At 40.2% G+C, this 15,457-nt stretch overlaps 1 protein-coding gene across 1 annotated transcript in view; it reads right to left on the reverse strand.

The window, feature by feature from the left end:
* Positions 1-15,457, reverse strand: part of SEC16B (SEC16 homolog B, endoplasmic reticulum export factor) — a 120,406-nt gene that overhangs the window by 31,619 nt on the left and 73,330 nt on the right. The window contains exons 16-17 of the mRNA XM_063428250.1: positions 5,762-5,896; positions 2,312-2,425 (exon numbers count right to left, since the gene is read on the reverse strand). Of these exons, the coding sequence (XP_063284320.1) occupies positions 2,312-2,425; positions 5,762-5,896 (249 nt within the window). The remainder of the gene's footprint in view (positions 1-2,311; positions 2,426-5,761; positions 5,897-15,457) is intronic.

Genomic DNA, 15,457 nt, shown 5'->3' on the forward strand with positions numbered 1-15,457 from the left:
ATTTGCAGCAGACCAATCATGCTTGCTTCCCTTAGTAATCAGAAGATGTCCAGCAGTGCAATGAGTCAGAAATGGCAAGGACCAATAGAACATCTATCTAATGTATCTATCTATCTATCTATGTATCTATCTATGTATCTATCTATCTATCTAACATTTTTATAAATGATCTTGAAGACAGCATTGAAAGTCATGTTTCAGTGTTTGCAGATGACACAAAACTTTGTAAAATAATACAATGTGAGCAAGATATTACTTTGCTGCAGAAGGATTTAGATAGACTGGAGGACTGGGCACTCAAATGGCAGATGAAATTTAATGTTGAAAAATGCAAAGTTATGCACTTCGGCGTAAAGAATACACAAGCAACGTATACCCTTAATGGAAGTGAATTAGGGATAACAACACACGAAAAGGACTTGGGAATTGTTATAGACAACAAACTATGCAACAATGTGCAATGTCAATCAGCAGTGGCCAAGGCCAGTAAGGTATTGTCATGCATGAAAAAGGGCATTCATTCTCGGGACGAGAATATCATTTTGCCTCTCTATAAATCACTGGTAAGACCACATATTGAATATGCTGTGCAATTTTGGGCACCTGTTCTAAAGAAGGATATCATGGCACTAGAAAAAGTGCAGAGGCGGGCTACCAAATTAATAAAAGGAATGGAACATATCAGCTATGAAGAAAGGTTAACAAATTTAAACCTATTTAGTTTAGAAAAACGTCGCCTGAGAGGGGATATGATAACATTATACAAATATATTCGGGGCCAATACAAACCATTGTGTGGAAATCTATTCACAAACCGGACTTTACATAGGACACGAGGCCATGCGTTTAGACTGGAAGAAAGAAGATTTTGTCTAAGGCAAAGGAAAGGTTTTTTTACTGTAAGAACAATCAGGATGTGGAATTCTCTGCCTGAAGAAGTGGTTTTATCAGAGTCCATACAGATGTTCAAACAGCTACTAGATGCATACTTGCAAAGACAGAATATTCAAGGATATAATATTTCAATGTAGGGTAATAACTGCTTGATTCATGGATAAATCTGACTGCCATTCTGGGGTCAAGAAGGAATTTTTTGTCCTAGCTTGTTGCAAAATTGTGCTTCAAACTGGGTTTTTTTTATTTTTTTATTTTTTGCCTTTTGGATCAACAGCAAAAAACAGGTGTGAGGAAGGCTGAACTTGATGGACGCAAGTCTCTTTTCAGCTATCTAACTATGTAACTATGTAACTATGTCCAGAGATGTCTGGTCAGAAGTAGTCTTTATGGGGCCAAAAAGCCATACCTCCGGTGTTAAAACAAGCAACTATACATGAAAACACAGGAACTGTGTTGGAGAAAAGTGACAGCAGGTGCTTCAGACTGATGAATTAAATATTAAATATTTGTTGCAGAAGGCAGTTTGTTCATTGAAAAACTCGAGGGCAGTAAAATAAAAAGTATCAGCATGCAACAGAGAAGCATTGTGGAGGATCCCAGCAAGTTGGGGCTACATCTTTTTGCTTTAACATACGGATAAAGCCATTAAGAACTATATTTAGACGAAGAAAAAAAATTGTGTTCTGTAAGTGATGGTATGAACTCCACAGAGCCCTGGTCTTAACATTATTGAGTCTGTCTGGGACTTTACGAAGAGACCGAAATGAGGCTGCCTAAATCCACAGAATTGTGGTTAGTTCACAGTCGTCTCCCAGATGATTCGAACAACCTACCTCACAGGTTCCTTTCAAAACTGTGTGCAACTGCGCTTAGAAGAATTGATGCTGTTTTGAAGGCAATGGTGATAACACCAAATCTTAATTTGATTTTGCTAAACTATAATAAACTAATAACAATTCTAATGCGCAAGCGCATTAGAGCTCCCCATAGGAAAGCATTGAAAATGCTTTCAATGCTTTCCTATGGGGAATTGAGCAACGCTGGAGGTCCTCACACAGCGTGAGGATGTCCAGCGACGCTCTAGCACAGAAAATCTGTGCTAGAGACACAGAAGTGCCCTCTAGTGGCAGCCTAGTAGACAGCCACTAGAGGTGAAGTTAACCCTGCAAGATAATTACAAATTATAAAAAACTGCAATAATTACACTTGCAGGGTTAAGGGTAGTGGGAGTTGGCACCCAGACCACTCCAGTGGGCAGAAGTGGTCTGGGTGCCTGGAGTGTCCCTTTAAACATGATCGCAGGCACGGATAACCTAATATAGACAAGCATAAAAACATGCCCCCCAGATCTCTTCTCTCTCATGAAAAAAATAGGTGGCTCTGAATAGCCAGAAATGTGTTACATTTAATTTACCTTTACCTGCCACTGTAGAGACTTTAGTTGAGTGAGCCATTTTGGTTCCAGTTCTTGTTCTGGCTCAGGTCTATCCAGTATTCTTGGGTCAGAATATTTTAAACGTTCAGCCAACTGTAAGTAAGGAACAAAATGCCAGAACTGAAATAGTTACTTGGAAAACAAGTTTTTATATATTTTGTTACATTTGTATTAAAAAATATTTAAATAAATAATTAATAATGCATGTATGTATGGAGTACATTCCATGTTTATTTATATGCTTGTTAAATTTTAACAAAAGCACGGATCAACAGAAATCAAAAAACATTTACTGCAGGGAATATTCCAGATTTTTTCTGCCGAGATAAATTGAAAAAAAAAATGAAATAATAATAATAAACACACACACCATGAAGACAATTATTCACATTGCAACATTCAGTATTTTTGGCAGTCTTTGGCTCTTTCATAATACTGAAATTTGTCCTGTGTTTCCAATAGTGTTTAAAAAAAGTTGTTGAACTTCTCTAAAGGGATTCTTCAACATTTCTCAAGGGAGAAAGAAATTCTTCATCTCAGATTTGTAAGTTTTCATCTTTGTTTAGTTCAGCTAAAGTCACACATTTGATAATGGATTGTGGCTTTCAGTGACAATTGTAAGCTCACAAAGTGTTCCTTGGCAGATTTAGATGCCTGTGCAACCTTGTTAGAGTATTGTCTTGTTCAACTGTCCATGTTTGAAAACAAAATGTTAGCCATTTTTTAACTACCGTATATACTCGAGTATAAGCCGACCCTAATTTTACCCCCCAAAACTGGGAAAACTTATTGACTCGAGTATAAGACTAGGGTGGGAAATGCAGCAGCTACTGGTAAATTTCTAAATAAAATTAGATCCTAAAAAAATAATATTAATTGAATATTTATTTACAGTGTGTGTATATAATAAATGCAGTGTGTGCATATGAATGCAGTGTGTGCGTATGAATCCAGTGTGTGTATGAGTGCAGTGTGTGTGTATGAGTGCAGTGTGTGTGTATGAGTGCAGTGTGTGTATGAGTGCAGTGTGTGTGTATGAATGCAGTGTGTGTATGAGTGTGTGTGTGCATGAGTGCAGTGTGTGTGCATGAGTGCAGTGTGTGTGTATGAGTGCAGTGTGTGTATATGAATGAAGTGTGAGTGGGTGTGATGCAGTGTGTGTTTGTGTATGTGTTGGTGGGGGTGGGCATTTTGATTATTGCTATTTTTTAATTATTATTTTAATAATTTTTTGCTATATTATTATTTATTTTATTAATTATTATTTTCATTTTTTTGTTATATTGTTATTTTTTTAATTATTATTATTTTTAATATTTTATTATTATGTTTTTTTTTTTTCGTCCCCCCCTCCCTGCTTGATACATGGCAGGGAGGGGGGCTCTCACTCCCTGGTGGTCCAGTGGATGGGCACTGTGTAGGAGGGGGGCTGGCAGAGACTTACTTTCCTCTGTAGCTCCTGTCAGTTCCCTCCTCCTCCGCGCCGCCCCGCACAGCTCCTCTGTCAGCTCACAGTGTAAGTCTCGCGGCCGCACTATGACCCCGCGGATCTCGCGAGACTTAAACTGGGAGCTGGCAGAGGTGCTGAATGGACCGGCGCGGAGGAGGAGGGAGCTGAAGGAGAGGTAAGTAAACGCACACAGCACCCTGTCTGTATTATGGCAATGTTAATTGCCATAATACAGACATTGACTCGAGTATAAGCCGAGTTGGGGTTTTTCAGCACAAAAAATGTGCTGAAAAACTCGGCATATACTCGAGTATATACGGTAAATAAAATATGGATCACTAGCATGTCAAGATGCACAATTTGTATGTGCTTTATCTCAATTAATAAAGGCAGATGAGCTTTCTTAAATGGACACTATAGTCACCAGAACAACTACAACTGTGTGTATAGTATGTCCCTGCAGCCTTTTTGCTGTAAACACTGACTTTGTGCTTACATTGCTCCCTAGGGACACCTCCAGTGGTAGTCACCTCAAACATATCGTTCTATTGTTGTCTCTTCTTTTCCTCTTTCTTCATTTCTGATCTATTTCTCCTTAAAACAAAGGATGACATAGGGATTACTTTGTCTCTTCATGCAGAGGCTGAACACTCCCCATAGAGATGCACTGATTCAATTAATTTCTATGAGCAGATGCTGATTGGCGCAATGCATCGTTTTGCTTTCGCATGAGCAATAGCCTCCTAACGCTTCTCTGTGGAAAAGCATTTAATTGGCTGCGATCATCAATTTTGATGATCTCGGCTACAGTGGCGGAGGGGGCTGCGGCCAGCCACAGTGAAACAGCGTGGCGCTGGAAAAAAAGTGAGTAAAATTACCTTTTTAAAGTAAGGAGAGGGGGGTGAGGAACCTAAACTCTGCTTTTAAAACTACAGTGTCAGGAATGCATTTGTAGTTCTGACAATATAGTGTTCCTTTAACTTTCAATCTTTGTCAAGATTGTAAAGTGCAGGAAAAATACGTTGGACAAAGTAATCCCAAAGTAATCCTACTTCATCTTTTGTTTCAAAGAGAAATAATTCAGTAATGAAGAAACAGGAAAAGAAGAGGAAACAATAGCAGAACATTACGTTAATGACGATTTTGTGTGAACGCAAGTTACAATCGAAGAACTTTCATGACATTCCGACAAGAGTAACAGCATGCACATATTGTTATTTATGTCATTTTGGCTTTATGTTTGTTAAATATTGTTAGATCATGTGTTGTTGTTTATCTAAGGTTGTTTTTACCTAATCTTAAGACCTGCAAAAGAACAGATGATTGTTACAGTGTCCGATATGTAAAACCATAGAAATTAGGGTGTACTTCTTTCTTTCTCCCATGACTGTAGATGTAGATCACCATACAGATAGAACAGGACTCATATAGAGATTTATTAAATAAAGTAATTTTATTTTTATTAAAGGGGCACTCCGGCCCCATTACATCTTGATTTCAATGATGTTATTATGGGGCCTGAAGTCCCTGAGCTCATATACCTTACAGTGATGAACAGTTTTCGAATGGTTTACACCAAAGTTCTGTCCCTGGGCACCTATCACACCGTACGTAATTAAGCCATATTTCTTTAAGCTTTTTAGTGGTTTGCATTAAGCATAGAGAGTAAAAGAGAAGTACAAACAATGTTTATGTTTTTTCTCTCATTCACTGTAACAAACTGAATTGGAATGTGATGTCAAGTGATATATCTTTATAAATATTTAAAAGAAAATACAGCATCATATGTGTTTTATTCATATTTACATAAGAGTTACTGTTCCTCTTTAGGTATATGGGATGTTTTATACAGTTCACTACTCTTGTTTCCGATAAGTATTAGCCTGATACACCTTAAATAAATAAGTATTACATATGAATCTTAGTCTCCAACAGAGTAGAGAATGGCAGGTGAATGCATATTTTACAGTCAAACCCACCTTGATCAATTCTGATATCAGTACTGCCGATCCTGAGTGAGTGAGAACTGAATTGGCAATGCACTCACAATAATGGAGTGCTAGGGACGTCATCCCGTAATCCAACAGGCGAGTGGCGTAGAGGAGTTTGTACACCTACATAAGATTAAGGATGACAAAAAATTATATATGGAAACCAAATTATAAATAGTGAGAGATTTATGCAAATTATAATAAGTGCACAATGTGTAATGGTATAAAAGCATTCTGTAGGTTTAACTTTAACTTTGAGAGCTAGATGGGTAATCAATTAAAAGCAAATATTTACTGTCAGTGTCCCCTCTACTTGCAAACAGGAAGCGTTGTAGGCGTGGCTAAAATACAAGTCCCATAAATGTCTATCAGTTTTTGGAAGGCTAAGTAGTAGAAGTTTCAGTGCTTAAGAGTCCCTTGTCATATAATTTTTTTTACTGGAATGCCTAACAAGCAAATTCATGTTTGATACTTTAGTAAATAGTGTTTAGGATTACAGGAATAGGATTACAAAATAAGGTAAAAAATTAAATCAGGCAAAATGTAATTTAGAACAAGGACAATGCATCTTATTTACACATACTGATTTCTAAACAAATTTTTTGTACTTGAAAGCAGCGGCGTACATACCGGTGGTGTTGGCTGCGACCGGGCTCGGCCCACCAGCGGGCCCGCCCGCCCTGCGACCCGGTATGTATGCCAGTGTGGCAAGCCTCTTCTCCTGGTGGGCCCAGGAGCTGGCCACCTCAGGGCCCCCGAGGGTGGCCCTGGTATCACCGGGCTGGCTGACAGGTGCGCGCACGAGGGAGCACTGTCCCCTGAATGCTCCCTCTTCAGCTCCCTTGCGCATCGCACTGATGCCTGATGCCGGAGCCGGAAGATGAACAGGAAGCACTCGGGAGACAGTGCTCCCTCACGCGCCCGCCCGCAGGACCGGCCGCAGGCAGCCCCACTGGACCCCAGGGAATCCCCTCAGCACTCCCAAGGGTAGGGAGGCTGGGGGATGCAATTTAATGCAATTTAAAAAAAAAAAGTGTGTGTGTGTTAGTGTGTGTGTTAGAGTGTGTGTTTTTGTGTGTTAGTGTGTGTGTGTGTGTGTGTTAGAGTGTGTGTGTGTTAGTGTTAGAGTGTGTGTGTCTGTGTGTGTGTTAGAGTGTGTGTGTGTGTGTGTGTGTTAGTGTGTGTGTGTGTGTTAGTGTGTGTGTGTGTGTGTTAGTGTGTGTGTGTGTGTGTGTTAGAGTGTGTGTTAGTGTGTGTGTGTTAGTGTGTGTGTGTGTTAGAGTGTGTGTGTTAGTGTTAGTGTGTGTGTGTTAGAGAGTGTGTGTGTTTGTTAGTGTTAAAGTGTGTGTGTGTGTTAGAGTGTGTGTGTGTTAGAGTGTGTCAGTGAGTGTTACTGTGTGTGTCTGTTACTGAGTGTGTTAGTTTGTGTGCATCTGTTAGTGAGTGTGTGTTTTGTAAGTGAGTGAGTGTGTCTGTCACTGAGTGTGTATGTATGTATGTCTGTCACTGAGTGTGTGTCTGTCAGTAAATGTGTGTGTCTGTTAGCTAGTGTGTATGCGTCTGTTCGTGAGAGTGTGTGTGTCTTAAGCACTTACCTTTCTCCAGCGCCGGACTCCCTTGGCGCTGGGGATCTCTCCGCCTCGATCCGCCTCTCAGCTCGGAATGCGCATGCATGGCAAGAGCCGCGCGCACATTCAAACTGCCCATAGGAAAGCATTACTCAATGCTTTCCTATGGACGTTCAGCGTCTTCTCACTGTGATTTTCAAAGTGAGAATCGCGGAAGCTCCTCTAGCGGCTCTCAATGAGACCACCACTAGAGGCTGGATTAACCCTCAGTGAAACATAACAGTTTCTCTGAAACTTCTATGTTTTCAGCTGCAGGGTTAAAACTAGAGGGACCTGGCACCCAGACCACTTCATTGAGCTGATGTGATCTGGGTGTCTGTAGTGGTCCTTTAAGTGTATGTGTATCTGCATGCACTGGTGTACATATCACAGTCGCAGGGGCCACAGCCCTGCGACCCGTGCGACCAGGTGACCGCCACCATGTGTTGCGGCCCCAGCCCGCGCAGAGTAAGTGCGTGGGGGGGGGGGGGCATGGATCAGTTTTCGCACCGGGGCCCCATGGGTTGTGTGTATGCCACTGCTTGAAAGACAAATTACTGTAAGAATTATTGCTATGGAGCTCTGTCATATACTCAGACACATCAACAACATAGAGCTCCTGGAAAACAGGGACATTTTGATTGAAAAGAGGGGCAGATGGCCCAAAATAGGGACTGTTTTTTATAAATAAGGCCACTTTGGAGGTATGGCAGCAATATTGAATCATATACATTTGGCAAGCACAATAAACATATATACATAATTTGTTTATAACAGTTTTTGCATGACTAGTACATTCTGATAATAGTTAACCCATTCTCTGCATGTACAAACTGCACAACAAATGGTTAAATTAGTAGCAGTGAAATAATGAAACCCACTAGGGTCTTTTCTCTCTCTCTCTCTCTCTCTCTCTCTCTGTATTTGTATCAGGCATTTCACTCTGAATTAAGTGCTGCAGATTGATAGAATGTGATCGCACTAATTCTAATTTGAGTGTGACAGGCTCCTCCCATTTCTTGCTACACATGAGTACTCATTTGAAGAAAAAAAAACACAGGGTTTAAAAGGGCTGTATTTGATCTATCTACATAGAAAATCCTATTATTTTTGGTCTATTAAAAGGTATGAGCAACTTCCTTCTTATCAATTGAGGCCTCTTGCATGTTGGGATGAAAGAAGGGAGAGAGGCATGGAATAAAGAGGGGTAAAAATAAGCTATTGAAAGGTAGGGGTAGTTTATATATATAAAAAAGAGGAGCGTTAACCGTACGTGTACCATTTCATAAAAAGAATAGATAAGTGAAAAATGATGGTTCTTATATTAAAATAATATTTCTATACAAACTCACCAATCCCTAAAATGGAGAAATTATTTGTATTCAATGGACATGATACTTGATATGAAGATATTGCAGAATAGATTAAGTTGGAGTGCTATTTAAGGATATTTTCTTCTGTGTTGGAGATAGGATCATCACCCTGCTTGTCTCAGTCTATCTTTCTCTTTAAAATGAAGTGTTTAGGACACACATGGTCAATGCTAAGGTTGAAAATCTTTTGAATGACACTCTTCTGACAAAGAGAAAAGTGATCTGGATGGTAGCTTGTGATTTAAATGCAAGTGAAAATTTAATAAACCCAAAGGAAAATGATAGTAATACACTTTTGGACACTGAACAAGAAGTAAGTTGCCTCTTCAAAGAAATAAAGAGCCACATTGTTCTGGTAGCTTCGGTAGTAGAGTGCATTGTGAATTAGAAAATACAGTGTCAACATTTGAAATTAATAAACATTGTGGAATGGACTCACATTCAATACTGAGACATTTTGAAGGGTTATTTAAAAGGGATCTGTCCCCCCTTATTTGAACGCAAGCTTCCGACAGGTAAATACCTATACATTGTGCTACAGTAAATCTACAGATTGCCAGAATGCATATTGTTTTGCCACTTCAAAGCTTGACTACGTTTACTAGATGTTGCAACCTTAAAATAGTGCTAGCACCATGATCTCATTTATCAAAATAGGATCTTATCCCTGATTAAGGAGAGGAAAGACAGTGTACCTGATTTCACACAAATACATTTGTTTCTTTCCAAAGGCTGGCTCCAGTTACTATAGAAACCTTGTGAATTGTGCTATGTTCAATATACTGATAAATATTTTTATACTTAGTTTGAAATATTCAATTGTACAACATTAGGTCTCCTCAAATGAATAATACTAATACTCTGTGGGTTAATTAAATGGACACACTAGGCACCCAGAACTTTTTGACTCATTGAAGTGGTCAGAGTGCAGTGTCCCCCTTAGTCCTGCAATTAGAGAAACCGCAATGTTTACATTGCAGGACTAAGACTGCCTCTAGTGACTACCAGAGAGCCACTAGAGGAGCTTCCTGGAGTTTCTTGGAGTTTGACTCCGTAAAACAACATTGGGCGTCCTCACGCTCTGCAGGAGGACATCCAGCGTCAGAGAAAACCGCCAAGGAAAGAATTGAGCTAATGCTCTCCTATGGGGAAGGCATGCACATTATTTCCCCCCAATCGGCTGAGCGTGAATCGGGTCAGTGACTAAAGCATTATTTAACCCTTTACATTGCCAGGGTAAGGGGGCCGCGGGGGCTGAGAAACATGTCAGTGTTAGGAATACATCTTTGTATTCCTAACACTTAAGTGTTCCTTTAAGCAGAATTTGTCATCTAAAATTTCTCAGGCAAGGGTGGATGTAACGATTGTGGCATTTTATTATTTATTCACCCAAGTAAACACTCACTAAATCTTAAAACAGGGTTTTAAAATATTGAATACAATTGAAAATACACTTATCTGTGCCACATATATTGGGTAGAGGGCTCCCCCATCTTGGAATCATGTACCCAGCATATATGGCTAAATTTACATAATTTGCGTTTTGGATCTCTGTTCTAAGCAAGGTTGACATTATAGACTGATGATTCTCATAGATATGTGTGACTTCGGAAAAGAAATCAATATGAAACATACAGAAAATACAAACCTGTCAATGTCAGCATACGTCTTTAAATATTTGGATTCATAAAATACTATAATATGTATTATTCATTGTTTGCTATTAATGATTATGCAAATTATACAAAAATAGAACACATTCAATATGATTTATATAAGAAAAAAATAATATATTATGCAATTTGCAATAGGAATAAACTTATGCTAAATCCAAAGCTAGATTTATGACTTGACTGTGTCTATTTGTTAACCCCTCATGCCACATCTCCTATTGAACTTTATTATTCTTTAATATGCTGATAACTACCCTGCTCTATTGTATCACATATGCCCAGTTTCCACTGAGCGGTACGGTTCGGGTCAGTACGGTCTGGTACGCTATTTTGAGTGTTTCCATTATGAAAGTGGGCCATACAACTGAACCAAACCGCACCATTTCTGGGCCCCCTTCAGATGTAGGTCCATAGGAAATGGTACGGTGCGGTTACAGCAAAGCTACTGGCATCACACTTTACAATCCATTGATTGGTGGACAGGAAAACGTCAATGCTCACGACAAATGACACGCTAGGCATTTGGTCTAAACCCAGCATGCCCCCTGGCGGTTCGAATTGCAGTGGAAACGCTCACCTGAATAGGCTGGACCATTCTAGCCCTTCCGAACCGTACCGACCCTGAACCATACTGCTCAGTGGAAACGAGGCAATAGAGGTTTGTGGACCATTTAAAAGTGTCAAAATTTGTAAGAGTAAATCATATTCTTTATTTCCAAGTATGAATGAGACAAAACCTAATTGTGAATCATGCCTATAAAATGTAGAGTATTATGGGTTCTGTAAAAATCCCTATATAGCGATAGACGTTTTATAACGCTGTACAGAATGCAGCCACCTGTCTAACAGGAATGATACTTGTGTTGATCCAAACCATTATATGAAGTTTGTGCCTACAATGGGGGTGTATGTGCATGCACTGATTGGTGTGCAATCTCAGCAAGTTGATTTTGCTCTGCTGGTCAGGGCATCCACTATCAAGTAATAAACTAGTGTATAATACATTTACATATGCATATACTTTCTGCTTTGGTAAAATAGCTGCAAAAATTTTAGCTACCAAGGAATATGTGTAAACTAAACATGTGTATGCATTTACCTTGTCTTTTCTCTTCGTATGAATATTATATTGCCTTGACATACAAAGCAAACCAGTGGAACCCTCGAGAAGATTCCAATAAACATTTGTATCCAAGAGGCATGAAAGAAACCGACATTGCAATTAAATAAGCCAGTTACACACTAGTGACAGCGCACTCTAAACACCGAATGAAAAGGGTAATTAATCCTAACAACAATCTGGCCATAAAAAATTCTTAAAACATTAATTCTAACAGGTTGCACTTTACAGACCATAATTATTATTATAAATGATCAGAAAAAAAATAAAATTTTGCACATGTGGAGACAGAGCACACACACATTTACATCAAATGTAAATTCACAGAAAAGGTAAAGGAATAAAGAGATATCTGTTTAAATTTAGCAAAATATTAGCATTTTCGTTCTAGTGTAGTGATGTCGCGAACATAAAATTTTCCGTTCGCTAACGGCGAACGCGAATTTCCGCAAATGTTCGCGAACCGCCATAGACTTCAATAGGCAGGCGAATTTTAAAACCCACAGGGACTCTTTCTGGCCACAATAGTGATGGAAAAGTTGTTTGAAGGAGACTAACACCTGGACTGTGGCATGCCGGAGGGGGATCCATGGCAAAACTCCCATGGAAAATTACATAGTTGATGCAGAGTCTGGTTTTAATCCATAAAGGGCATAAATCACCTAACATTCCTAAATTGTTTGGAATAACGTGCTTTAAAACATCAGGTATGATGTTGTATCGATCAGGTAGTGTAAGGGTTACGCCCGCTTCACAGTGGCAGACCAAACTCCCCGTTTAATGCACCGCAAACAACCGCAAACAGTCCATTTGCACAACCTCAAACTCCCCATTTGCACAAGGTTGGATACCAAGCTAGCCATGTCCCGTTCCTTGTCCTCACTGATGTCATTGAAGGTCTCTTCCTCCATCCAGCCACGTACAACACCAAGGGTCCCCGAAAGGTGACAACAAGCCCCCTGTATTTTTTTTTTAAATGTACACTACTGTTACACCAGATATAAGTTACACTGGTGTGACACTGTGCCCTGGCAGGCCCTGAAACTCACACGTGTGAAGGAAACTGACTGCTATTATTTCACAGTCAAATTTCTAGTTTTTTTTTTTTTTTTTTAATGTACACTACTGTTACACCAGATATGAGTTGCACTGGTGTGACACTGTGCCCTGGCAGGCCCTGAAACGCACACGTGTGAAGGAAACTGACTGCTATTATATTACAGTCAAAAATTTATTATTTTTTTTAAATGCAAGCTATTGTGACACCAGATATGAGTGGTGGCACTGGGACCACCTTAAAAAATATTGGATATCGCTAAAAATCATGATCACTATATACTTTCTCTACAAACCTCTAAAACTAACCAAACTACTCATCCATCCGCTATACCACTTTATCCCACCTAGAACTAGTGCCCAGTTAAAATACTTGACTCTTACTTACCCACACTCAGTCATGCCACACACATTTCACCACTACTCTCACTGAATCCCTCTGACTACGGCTAAATTCATCTTCTACATCAGAACACTACTCCTAAGATTGGGTTGTATCCATGTCTCGGATCTTTCATTTAGAATAGGGGCAGCTTCGGTCTCCTTCAACACTGACACTCCAGTGCATATTATTAAAAGATTGGGCAGATGGAAATCCTCAGTCTACAACCGATATATTCCTCATCCCGAGAAAGAAATGAGGAAAGTTTTTAAAAGTTTGGCTTTGTAAATTTGATGCAATAAGTGTGTTTTTGTTTAATACCTTTTCACCCTCTTTGCATGAACCCAATTTACATATATTACTAATATGTTTCTGAACATATATATTATATTATTCACTCACTCACTCACTCTCTGGGCCGGCCTAAGACATCATGCTGCCTAGGTCCAACCAGGGCCAGTGCTTGGATTTTTAGGTACATAGGCGAAGATGCAGTGACACACACTCATTCATTGACACTGACAGACCCACACTGATTGATACTCATTGACAGACACACTGATAGTCACACACAGACTCAACGTCAAACACACTTTCACTGATTTGACAGACACACACTCATCATACACTGACAGACACACTCATACACTCATATGCACACACACTCATAGAATCACTCACTGACAGACACAGACGCACTCACTCACACACACACACTCAGTCACTCACAGACAGACGCTGTCACTCACAGACAGACGCTGTCACTCACAGACAGACGCTGTCACTCACAGACACACATGCTGTCACTCACAGACATACACTGTCACTCACAGACACACACACTGTCACTCACAGACAGACACTCACACACAGACACACGCTGTCACTCACAGACACACACGCTGTCACTCAGACACACGCTGTCACTCACAGACACACACACTGTCACTCACAGACACACACACTGTCACTCACAGACACAGACACTCACACACAGACACATGACATACATTCACAAATTATTTTAATAAATACAAATTTTCCACCCAGCCTCCCTACCTGGAGAGCTGGTGTGGATGATGGATCATTCCCTGTGGTCCAGTGGGGCTGCTGGGCGGCGTGCGGCAGTGCTGTGATCAGGCGCGGCGAGGGAGCTCTAATCTCACCGCTCTGCTCCCTCGCGGACTGTCTGCTGATACCGCGGGAGCCGGAATATGACATCACATCACAGCACTGCCGCGCCGGGGTCCAGATGGTGGCCGGCAGGAGGGAGAGCTTCCCTCCTGCCGGCCACTGAAATATTGCGCCCCCAGAGCCCGTGCGCCCGAAGGCGGCCGCCTGTGCCGCCTTATGGACGCACCGGCCCTGGGTCCAACGATAAATGACTATGGGGGATAATGTATAATAAACACAGGTTACTGGTTGTGGGGGGATAATGTATAATAAACACAGGTTACTGGTTGTGGAGGGATAATGTATAATAAACACAGGTTACTGGCTATGGGGGAGATAATGTATAATAAACACAGGTTACTGGCTATGGGAGGATAATGTATAATAAACACAGGTTACTGGCTATGGGAGGATAATGTATAATAAACACAGGTTACTGGCTATGGGGGGATAATGTATAATAAACACAGGTTACTGGCTATGGGGGATAATGTATAATAAACACAGGTTACTGGCTATGGAGGATAATGTATAATAAACACAAACACACACAAAAAAATGAATGCAGCTTCAGAATTAATCTAAATTGTATGCTGTCTAGGAGGTGGGAGGGTCTGGTCTGCTTCTGATTGACTGGAATGTGTCTGCTGACTGTGAGGTACAGGGTCAAAGTTTACTCAATGATGACGAATAGGGGGCGGACCGAAAATCGCAAATGTTCGCCATCCACGCTATGTTCGCTAGGAACTATTTGCCAGCGAACCGTTCGGGACATCACTATTCTAGTGTTATTTCCAATTTGTGCTATTGAAAATTATAGGAGGAAGACCAACATCAACCACAAAAATATCCAAAGCAATGCATAATATACCAAGGAAATATTAATGGATGTCTTTGTAGTGAATAAAATGGATCCTATGGCAACAGTGTCAGAACTGACCCAAAAATTAGACATATCTGGTGAAGAATTTGGCAGTTCTGGTTTCAAGGATTGTTGGCCCACCCAAACTGGAAACAGATAAATACCACCGGAGGACAACTGATGAAGTCTCAAACACAGATCTTTCAAGACAATTACAGGAATTTCCTAGTTACGAGTATCATTTAAATTTAATAAAAATATTAGTGTTACTGTGTGAATGTGGTGAAGATTTAAAACAGACATCTCTTTTGCAGGCTCAAAATAAAAAAAAAGCATAGCAAGTCAGTCAGATGAAATGTATAGCTAATTAGCATTACTACAAGTGCCAAAAAGATACAAGATGAGAAGTGTATCATGTGCTCAGTAAAATATGGAGAA

This window comes from Pelobates fuscus, chromosome 7 (assembly GCF_036172605.1).
Source record: "Pelobates fuscus isolate aPelFus1 chromosome 7, aPelFus1.pri, whole genome shotgun sequence".
NCBI lineage: Eukaryota > Metazoa > Chordata > Amphibia > Anura > Pelobatidae > Pelobates > Pelobates fuscus.